Here is an 11,086-nt window from a genome sequence, read left to right as displayed (position 1 = left end):
GTGAGGGAGGTTCGGGTGCGAGGGATTGGGTTTTGGTGGAGGAGGTGGAGAGAATTTAGCCGGCGACGAGGCTTGGCGGCCAGTGGCAGTGGTAGCCGTGAGACATGGAAGAGGAGGAGAGGAGGAGAAAGGTGGTGGGTCCACAGGGGCAAAATCATCTTTTTATCGGGCATTTAACGATTCTCGGATGGAAAATCTAATAGAGTGTCATACAAGGAACGAAAGTTGAACTCGGTGTCAAATAGAGAAAATGAAAAGTTTCGTTGAACTCGGTGTCAAATAGAGAAAATGAAAAGTTTTTAAGAGTTAAGAAAGGAACTAGTAGTTTTTCTATTTGAAAATTCTCTCACATTTTTTCCCTGCTGGAATTCAAGAGCTTGAGCGTGGATAAAAAGATCTCGCTGGGGACCACGTGTGAGGCCTGATCCTCTCCAAGGTCCCAGCGCGAGCCAGTTCACGGTGGGCACCACCACCGGCGCCGTACGCACACGCAGGTTCAGGTTGACACAACACAGCACAGCGCGGCACCTGAGTACCTGACCGACCGAGACGAGGAGAATGGAAGCGAAACGAAAAGGGGACGGAAATATTCTAGAGCCCTCGCGATCCGTCACGATCTGAACCTTCTCCAACTCTCGCACTCCCTCCATTTTAGTTCCCCGCGCGCAACCGCTACATCATCCGCAATCGCAACTCTGCACGGAAACCCACCGCCATTGCAATCCGACTGGTTCGCGGTTCGATTCGCTGAGGCGCACACCGAGCGGGAGGAGCGGAGGCGTTGGGGCGCGTCGGTCACGGCCATGGACGCCGCGCCGGTGCTGAAGCGGAAGGGCGCGGATGCGGCGCCGGAGCCGTGGGTCCACGTCCCCGCCACCAAAATCCGCCGACTCGTAAGCACCTCCTGCCCGCTCGCGCTCTCCCCTTCGTCCTCGCTTCCGGTGGATGTGTAGTGGTTGCTAACGCGTGCGCTTGTGTGCTGGGGGTTGGTCACGCAGGACGCGGAGGTGCCGCCCGTCGAGACCGGCGTGGGCGGGCCGCTTGCTGGGCCCGGCGCGGGCGTGCCGCCGCAACAGGCGTTCGGGGTGGGGGAGGCGCGCGTGATCGGCGATGTGGCGGCGCCGGCCGTGGACGCGACGGCGTTGCTGAAGAGGAAGGGCGCGGAGGCGCCGCAGCAGTGGCTCGACGTCGACGGGGTCCCTGCACCCGCCACCAAGATCCGGCGACTGGTACGCACCTCCAGCCCGCTCTCTCCCCCCTTTGTTCCGACCGATGAGGTTGCTAACGCGTGCGTTTGTGTTTGGATTGCTCCTCGCACAGGACGCCGATGTGCCGCCTGTCGAGCCCGCCGTGGGCGCCCCGCTTGACCAGCCCGGCGCGAGCGTGCCGCCGCGGCCTTTCGTGGTGGTGGAGGAGGTGGGGATGAGCGGCGACATGGCGCCGCAGGCCGCGGCGGTCGGCGTGGGCGCGCCGGTGGTGAACGACGAGCGCGCGATCGTGGTGTACCAGCCCGCCGAGGCGGCGCGCAACCTCCTGCAAGGCCCGCTCCGGCCGGGGACTTCTCTCCACGTCTGCCCCGACTGGATCCACGGGCTCAAGAGTACGTGCCTCCTCCCCTGTTTTTTGCCTGCTCCTCTCCCCCCAAATTAATTTGAGCAACTTCTGTTCGATGTCTGAAATCCTGAAACTAAGCGGCTTCAGAATTTGATCCTGCAGGCACCATGCTGCACGAGGCGAGCAACCACAGGGCTCTGTTCGAGGAGCTGGCCGCCAGGGACGAGAACCTCCACCTGGCCATGGTCCCGTGGGCGCCCGCCCAGATCCACGCCCATACCCATGCCGGCTCCAGCTCCGCAGCGGCGGCCGCGGAGATGATGGACGCTGATCAGGACAGCGACGGCGCGTCCATGGATGTCGAGCACGACGTGGAGGGGCAGCCCACGACCGCAGCTGGTGGCGCGCTGCAGGGGGAGGCGTTCCACCATCAGCAGTGGCCGCCGCAGCACTGCGTTGCTCCGCAGCAGCTGCAGCTCCCGGCCGCGAGCTACCAGCCAAGCCCGGTCACGTGGTCGTGGTGAACGGCTCGAATCAGAGCAGGAAGGACATGGTAGTAACTAGTAAAGTAGTGTAGGATCACCTCCCGGCCCCGGACTCCGGTTGCTCTGCTTTTGAGTTTGGGGCTATGAAAAGCGTGAGCTACCGAGCAGAGGAGGTGATTTCAGGGAGACGGTGAAAGCCACCCGTTTTTTGACACGAGGCGATGGTGTTCTTGTCGGATACGATCATACGTGCCGAAGTGCTTGCTGGGATTGGTGACTGTTGTTTCCCCCCTTCTTTCTCGTCAAGCCAACTGACGTTTCTTCAAAGTTTGAGAATGTGGACTCTGGACTGGAGTTGATAAGTGGAATGAATATGTTTGCGCATGATCGCCTTCGTTTTATCTGTACTCGCTCTGTGTTCGTGTTCGTGCGTAGCTACAGATAGCGGAAGGTTTTTAACTAAGTTAATCCCTCTTTGATTAGTCTTGAACCTCTTGAAAAAGAGACTAGTTAAAGACTTGAGGACTAGTTGGAGAGTAATATTGAAATATATTGGGAAGTGATGTGCGACAGTAAGACTAGGTTATTTATGGTTTCATCAATTTTAGAATATTGATTTGGTATTTGCTATGTGTTACGCTCAGAAGTCATAAGAGTAGCATTTTGTGTCATTGTGGGTATGTATTTATTGGTGTACGTATACATGCATTCATGTTATTCGTGTGCCTTTATTAAAAAAAATGATAGCAAAACAAGCCGTTTTTTATATACTAGCAAAAGGAACAAGGAGGCAACCCACTACTCATTATAGCTTTTCTAAACTTATAATTTTTCTATGTATATGGACACAGTGTATATCTAGATGACTAGCAAAATTTATGAATCCAATTAAATCAAAACTTTCTGCAATTTGGAATTGGTAAGTACCTATTACCATACGCGAAGATGACCCAATTGTCAGAAGCATAGCGCCGTGGGCCGTGGGTCGTGGGCCGTCTCGCCGTGGAGAGGACGAATCGCGCAAAAAGACTCGGGAAGCGGAAAACCGTCACAGACTCACAGCCTCACAGGTCCTCCCTGCTGGCCGGCTCCGTGCTCTCCGCCTCGCCTCCACTCGGCACTCACCCACCAAGAGCTGCGGGCCTGCGGCCAACACCTAACCGCCCGTTGGATTCGTCTAGAGTTTTGCCGGTCTCACCGCCGCAGATCTGACCTGCAGTGCCGCGTTTCACTGAGGTTGGTCTCCTTTGCTCTCCTAGGCTTCGATCTCGCGATCTTGGGTGCTTATGCGCTGTTGGGTCGAATGGAATGCCGGTGGATGCAGATGGCAACCACAGTGATGCGATTGACGATGGTGCGGCCGGAGCGGGAAATGTGATGGCGCGGCTGTGGAGTTCCAACCTCGACCTTGTGGAGTCCTAAAAAAGAAAAAAAAACTCGACCTTGTGCTGCCGCACTTCCGCAAGCCCAGCATCTACTTCTACCGAGCCGCTCCGGAAGGTTCTTCGACGGTGAGCGGACGCGGCACGCACCGGCGGCGCTCCTGCCGTTCGATCCGATATCGGGGCGGCTCACGCGGGACGAGGACGGGAGGGTGGAGATCGGCTGCAACGGGGGTGCCCTTCGTCGAGGCCGATGCGCCCGCGCCGCCGTAGATTCCCACAGCGACTTCGCGCTCACCATGGAGCTCAGACGCATCATCCTGGCGGTTACAGCAATCACCCCGGCCGGTTGACGGCATTTCAGCCTTCCCGCTCCTCGTGCTCCAGGTGAGCTCGCAGTGCTCTTTACAAGCTGCATATGGCGACTAATTTGGCATACCTGTTAGTATATTTGATACCTGATTGAATGGCTTGTGACGGACACAATCGCAACCATGTTCTATAATGGCGAATCATGTAACCTCGAATCCTGCACCTGTTGTAAACATTTTAAATTGTCAGTAACGTCAGGTTGGGAGTTGGTTCCCTTTTGTTTGACTATGGATTTAATCCTCTGAGACACTTCTACGGTTCTACCCTGTCTGTTGCTGTCTTGTTTTACTGGATGGGAGCTCTATTCTTGGCTTGATTTGTCACATGATCCAAAGTGTTGCTTAGTTCTGCCTTAAGAGTGTTTGATACCATCAATTGTATTCGTCCATGTCCAATGAAATAAACTCTTGCTTCATCTTGACCAGATCAGAGCAAATCTCTACCTATTATTAAGCTATTATTAAAGCAAGTAACGTCTCCGTGGTTATTTTGCAAAAAAGTACTTTGACTTTTTAGTAATCAACCCGCAGTCCAAATGTTGAAAAGAGGGGAGCTCGGGTAGAAAAAGAAGGGAAGGGAGGGGGTTAACGGGAAAAACACTTCTCCTTTCTTCACAACAGAGAGGCGGAGGGAGATTGGGTGCGGGCGGCCGGCAGCGTCGGTGGTGCGGCGGCCGGCGTCCTGAGCTCGGCCGCGGCCGTGAAGAATAGGAGGAGGGAGAGTGTGAAGGGAGGTCCTCTCTCCTCCTCACCTCGGCGAAGGAAGCGCTGGAGGCGGCGACGGATCTGGACACAGACCCGTGGATCCCGTCCGGCAACCTCGAGCACACGCTGCACAGGTCCAGGGATTCGGCGGGGCGCGTCGTGGAGCGGATGCAGCCCGTGCGTTGCTACGGGTCTACGGGTGAAGATCTTAAACATTACATGTATTATCTATATAAATAATATCCAGATCCCGTCTCAACGCATGAACTTTTTACATGCATTGATTCTTGGCCTACTATGTCTGTTTGGCAATTTTAGAAGTACCTGCTGTGCAATGCAACCAAGGCAGCCATGCTTGGTATTTTCACGAACATCTCATGCGCACGCAACGCACGGTCTCGTGAATCCAAGCTCAAAATTTGCTAAATGCCAAACCCAGCAGAGTAACTACTTATCCGTAGCAATAGCAAGCAGGGTAAGGAGCCAAGGACACAGACCTGCGCGGCCGGTGAACTTGGCGAGCTGCTCCTCCTGAAACGGCACCGGGGCTGAATGCGGAACGGGAACAACGACCTCGCGGAGCAGCCATGAGGAGAAGAGGGAGAGCGCGAAGAGGCATAGGGCCACAGAGATTGTGGCGCATCCGAGGGATCCACCTCCATGTACCACCCTCCTATCCTTGATGGCGCCGACTGGGAGAGTCGGCGATGGGGCGACTCAATAGCAGTCTGTTGCGCCACTAATCTTCTACTGTTATGTGAGACTTTCAGCATATCATCTGAGTTATCCAACTCCAAGGAGTTGTTTCCTCTAGAGAATCCCAATATAGTAGTTCCACCAAGCACTTTAATACCTATACCTTTTAATCCTGTGTCACCATCATTTCTGCTGTTATCCTCATGATCATCAAAATGCATCCCCCCTTGCTCAATGACTTCAATTACTGCTGCAATGTCTCTTGTATCAGCATCTGCAGGCAGCAAAGGCTGAAACGACGAGTAGTCTGCATTATCACAGTTTGAAGTGATGATATCCATAAGTGCAGCCACAAGCATGCTCCTCCCTTAAGAATGATCTGAACCATCGAATGAAGATTTCTGTCTCAAAAAAGAAAATATGTTAGGTACAACGAACTAATTGTATCTCAAAAAAAGCAAGAGCCCAGAACATTAAAAAATTTGGCTGCTGCTTCTCGTAAACTGAAGTACACCTGAGTATGATCATAAGCTAGGCCACAAGCTATACTCACTCAACATCTGAATACTTCTGTGGAATTAAACTATTGCAAGCTTGTACCAAACCACATTACAGCAATCAACCAAAGCCGAAAAAATAGGTTGAAGACCCGTCATTACCTTCTTGCCGCGCGTGGGCTGGTACGAGAAGATGAACTGAAGGAGGTAGGGACCGCGCGCGGGCGCCCGAGAACGGCGGGCGCGACCCAGGGGGTCAGCCACCAGGTGCGCAAGGGCCCTGGCAGCCTCGGCCTGCGTGGCCCCCCGCATGACGCTGTCGAGCAGCCAGTCGACGACGGCACCTCCGCCCGCGGAGACAATGGCGGCCCGCCGCGCGGCGCTGGCGGCGGTGATGTCGTCGAGCAGCGCGGCCACCCGCAGCTCGAACCCAGACCGCACCTCCTGGTTGGCCGACGAGAGCACGGACAGGAGCGACTTCCAGGGCACCCGCGCGGCGGTCAGCGTGTGCTGCATCCGCTCCACGACGCGCCCCGCCGAATCCCTGGACCTGTGCAGCGTGTGCTCGAGGTTGCCGGACGAGATCCACGGGTCTGTGTCCAGATCCGTCGCCGCCTCCAGCGCTTCCTTCGCCGAGGTGAGGAGGAGAGAGGACCTCCCTTCAAACTCTCCCTCCTCCTATTCTTCACGGCCGCGGCCGAGCTCAGGACGCCGGCCGCCGCACCACCGACGCTGCCGGCCGCCCGCGCCCAATCTCCCTCCGCCTCTCTGTTGTGAAGAAAGGAGAAGTGTTTTTCCCGTTAACCCCCTCCCTTCCCTTCTTTTTCTACCCGAGCTCCCCTCTTTTCAACATTTGGACTGCGGGTTGATTACTAAAAAGTCAAGGTACTTTTTTGCAAAATAACCACGACGGACGAAAATCCAGACAGAGACGTTACTTGCTTTAATAATAGGTAGAGATATCAAGTCACAGTTTTGTGCTGAGCCTGCTGTTTCTTTACTCATGGACATGGGCATGTTGACTACAACATGCTCAACAATCTTTCTTGGCCGCATAATAACTGTATGTTGGTATGAAAATACTAGCTTAATTCTGTGGCATGTCCATGTGATAATTTTCTGTGAAGACTTGTTTGATTGTCTAACTTTTATTTGTTTGCTCCTATCTTGATGCTCCTCTGCCTCTGGGGGTCCCAGAGAATGTTAGCCTAATTATGAAGGATCAGTTATTGTTGAGTAAATATTGAAACTTGGCCCTTACCCCCAATATTATATCCGGTCCACTTTGCCAAAGGTCTTGGTTTCTGCTGGACTTTGGTTTCTCACTGGAGCTAAAACCTTGTATTGTTCTTTGACAATAGGTTTTAGAGATCTTGATGCTTGATTTTGCTATCTTGAATGCACAAGTTTTGGATCTGAGTAAGTAATGCAGAAAACAAAATCATCTCTTAAACTATAATTAATTTTAGGAGATCTTATGAGCGAAGGGAGCAAGATATGTACATGACGTATGAGGCATATAAAGTGTTGGCCTTTTGTTGTAGACAGACTATCCAGTGTTGTGTCTTACACCTGAATATAGCACAACCTTTAACCTGTGCAGCAGTTTGGAATAAGGCTCTTTTGTACCACCTCATTTTACCTCATTATTAACCATATTTGAAACCTGACCTCAAGATGTATGTGTTGTTTTTCAGGCTAAGGTACAGTAAACGGACAACCTTACCATTCTTTGCGATCACATTTGTTCCCACAGCATAATTTTTTTCTATTATGCATGAATTCTACATGGACAATATTTTCATCATATTGTGCTGCAAGCCTGCAATAGATAATTAGTTATAGTTGAAATTAAGAATTTAAGATCAGCAGTACTTTACTTTACAGAAGTGTCATTAGGACTTGACAAATTACATCTTAAGATATGCAAGTTCTACATTCTTAGGTATGATATGAAATTGGACTTGGCAAATTATATCTTAAGAGCTGCAAGTTCTACATACTATAGGTTCAGTTTCATGTGTTTAAGGATGATATGAAATCGGACTTTACTTCAACGATACACCTATATCTTATGGATTCATTTTTTTTCTTATAGTAAATATTGATTACCATTTGTCATCTCATGATAAATTGCATATATGGTTATTTGTTCCTATCATCCATATGCTTCATTTCGTATGTTGTTTGCAATGCCTTATCTCAATCATGTATAATTTGTAGCTCATCTGGAAATATGCATTACATTCTCAGTAAGGATGGTATCAAGGGGCTAATTCTACTTAACATTTTTCTTTTCGCTTCAGGTGGCTTATTTCAAGTTTGGTGGCGTCTCCTTGGTCGGCAGACTCTCGTCTCTCCATCATGTTTAGTGCGGGAGTGGCAGCCTAGCCTGCCCCTGGCTACCCAAGTGCCTGGCCTGCATGTTGTTCTCCCCATCCGAAGCCGTCATCCCCAACTCCCAACTCAACGCCTTCTGCCACTGCTGCTGTGGCCTCGCACGGGACCTTGCCTGGCCGGTTGCACTCGTAGCTCCCCAGTCCCCACAGGAGAGGAGAGGCATGTTGTTGCTGGAGGGCCTTACTTGGCATGTTGTTCTGCGCGTATCTAGCAAGTACTAGTACTGAATTAGTTAGCAATGTGTGTCCCTTGCACGCGGCTGCCTCCTGAACAGTCCTCCAAGCTGTACTATGTGCTACTGATGGGCAACAGGCCAACAACGGCTACAGCCCGCTTCAAGATGGTTAGGGCTTGTTTAGTTGCCCAACTTTGAGGTGCCCAAATTACTGTAGCAACACTGTAGCGTTTCGTTTGTATTTGTGAATTATTATCCAAATATTGACCAATTAGGCTCGAAAGATTCATCTCGCAAAGTACAACAAAACTGTGCAATTAGTTTTTGATTTCGTCTACATTCAGTACTCCATGCATGTACCGCAAGTTTGATGTGATGGGGAATCTTCTTTTTGCATAGTGCCAAATTTGGAATTTGGGGGTGAACTAAACAAGGCCTAAGCAATATCATCTTCACTGTGACACCACTTGCTGGGGAAGGAAAGGTGACAATAAGCAGCAGTAGAGTCATCCAAGGAGTCAAACTACTACGGCTTGGCACCTGGAGCTGCATGCCTGCATGGTCCAAGCTGGTCGGGCCTTCTGATCACCATGGCGCTGACTTTGGCAGGGGCTGGGCTGACCTGTGTATGGTGAGGACGCGTGGCCTGTAACGGCCGCTCTCTGTTGTCTGTGCTAGACATATTATGCGGCTGACATGTGGGTCGCCGCGAACACAGAGGCTGATACACTCGGGCCCACCGTTGGGAACGTCGAAGCCCGAGGCCACGTGCGGCCGGGAGGGCTTGCCTTGCCGGCCAAGGCCAACCCGCGCCGTGGATGCTGCCCGGTCGGGCCGTCACGGGAGCCCGCTGCAGATGCTGGCCCGCGACCCGTACAGCGTTGCGCCCTTCGTGCTGCTGCGGCCGGCGGCGGCGCACACGCGCCGAGTGCTCTCCCAAACCGCTGGCGGCCGTGCGCCCTTGCGAAACCGGTGCCACAGCAGGTACTCCGACACCAATCCTACGCTAGCTAATTCGTACGTTACTATTTGATTGGTACTGTCGTGATAATTCGACGCAACCAAGTTAGACCTGAACTGAAAATTAAGGGGGAATGGCAATGTGCTACTGCTGTCACGGACAAAAGAAAGGCCTAGTAGTGTTGGATAGGGGTGCAGAGCATCCCTGTTCCACTTCCTTTCGCCGTTCAAGCTTAAATGATGCTTAGTTTTTCTTTAACCCACTTACCACATATATTTGCATATATCCAATATACTATATGTTTTCCTGTACACAGCATCTTTTTCTAACCGGGCTTGCAAGATCAATTATATATTATATTAATTAAATTAGTATACGGCAGGCAAGAGACTACGAGACGGCAACTTGCAACAGCCTACCGCGCGGCGTGAACTTGGCATGAACGACCGCATCTCTCTCTCTCTCTCTCTCTCTCTCTCTCTCTCTCTCTCTCTCTCTCTCTCTCTCTCTCTCTCTCTCTCTCTCTCTCTCCTGCGAAGGCTCATGAGGTGAGATCAATCTACATTCTCTTCCCCTCTTCTAGTTGCTTAATTTGTTCGTCTGCTTTCTCTAGCGAAACTCCTTCCGAATCCCGTAAGATTCTCTCCCCATCCGCTGCGATTTCGTCCTGCGTGCGATGTTTTTGAACGTTCCTGGCCTGTTGTTTTCTTTGTGGGGCGGAGCATATATGATTCTTGCCGTGCTGACTGCTAAAACTTTTGCATTTTTTTGACCTGGGTCTGATTAACTGACGGATTTGTTCTTATGGTCAGTTCTGATCTGTTATTGCTGATCGGTGATGTGTTGCCATTGCGGTAGTTTTGTTGGTGATAAGGATGATGAAGCTATCTAGCGTGCACCTGTGCTTATGTGGTGATTTTCCGCTCGCCTCTCTAATTGGGATTCGATGATCTGGTTGTGGTCTTTCGATGGCTCCCTCGTTATACATGGTCGTTGAGTTCTTCTGAGCACAATCTTGGGAGCTCATCATCTCGAGGCCTTTTGATTTACGAGACTTTTGCGGAATTTACCTCAGATTGGATTTCAGACTTCTTTTATTTTGTTTGCTGCGTTCCTGATGCGCATGAGAACTCGGCGATGAATTTGTTATGCTAGGAATGTTTGAGAGATCGCAGTTTCTCAGGTTTAGGGTTTTAGAAAGATGTTCTTTGAGGTTAATGTGCGTGCTGCAGCATGCAGATATGATTCTTAGGTTGGGCTCTTGATGTTGCTTTGCTGTACGATGTTTGATGGCTCTTGTTGTGTGTGAGCGTTGGCTTCAAATTTTCTGTTCCCTTCTTTTTGAATGTCCTAAGGAGCATTTCGTGATAGCAAAGATCAGATGGTGTAATCTTGCTTTGTTACTACAAATTTCCTGCCAAAGGGCGCTGTGCATGCTCCCCTTGGCATGTAGTTAATTCCTGTAAAAAATGTAATGCACTGTATGCACTTAAATTCTACTGTTTTTACTTCAGTAAGATAGAGTGCCTGGACCATTAGTTCGTTATTGGGCATGATGAAGTACCTGTTCTTGAATTTCACATGACTTTGAATTCTTCTTTTGCATTGGTACTTGGTCGCAAAATCTTAGTTCACTTCATTTTGTGTATCTAGGTTTACTTTTCTGCTGCGGAATACTATTGTTATGTATGACAGAATAATCCAGTTTTAGCTACTGAATTTCTATTTTTATCTCATCACTGCTTCATGTTATTTGGTTAATCTATAATCAATGACAGTGTGTTCATTAATTATCTTGTTATGGAACTTTAAGAACTTTTACTCATACTGTTGTGTTGCAGGATGTCATCAGGCTTCACT

General features: G+C 50.6%; 1 protein-coding gene and 1 long non-coding RNA gene across 3 annotated transcripts; both read left to right on the top strand.

Moving 5' to 3' along the window:
- The first annotated feature begins 201 nt into the window (after positions 1-201).
- On the top strand, positions 202-2,446 carry LOC117843350 (uncharacterized). The gene is made up of 4 exons (XM_034723926.2): positions 202-893; positions 999-1,229; positions 1,321-1,600; positions 1,717-2,446. The coding sequence occupies exons 1-4, from the start codon at positions 804-806 to the stop codon at positions 2,076-2,078; spliced, it is 963 nt and encodes a 320-aa protein (XP_034579817.1). The 5' UTR covers positions 202-803; the 3' UTR covers positions 2,079-2,446.
- A 595-nt stretch (positions 2,447-3,041) lies between these two features.
- Positions 3,042-8,536, top strand: LOC117843218 (uncharacterized). Of its 2 annotated transcripts, XR_004637672.2 has the most exons (3): positions 3,053-3,275; positions 3,364-3,808; positions 7,997-8,536. It is a non-coding gene; the product is annotated as an uncharacterized lncRNA (long non-coding RNA). The 2 variants fall into 2 exon arrangements; XR_004637671.2 differs by lacking the exon at positions 7,997-8,536 and having other exon boundaries at positions 3,042-3,275; positions 3,364-4,016.
- Positions 8,537-11,086: the final 2,550 nt, after the last annotated feature.

This window comes from Setaria viridis, chromosome 2 (assembly GCF_005286985.2).
Source record: "Setaria viridis chromosome 2, Setaria_viridis_v4.0, whole genome shotgun sequence".
In the NCBI taxonomy this organism is placed as follows: domain Eukaryota; kingdom Viridiplantae; phylum Streptophyta; class Magnoliopsida; order Poales; family Poaceae; genus Setaria; species Setaria viridis.
Note: the sequence above shows the minus strand (reverse complement) of the source record. Positions and strands in the feature narration are given on the sequence as shown.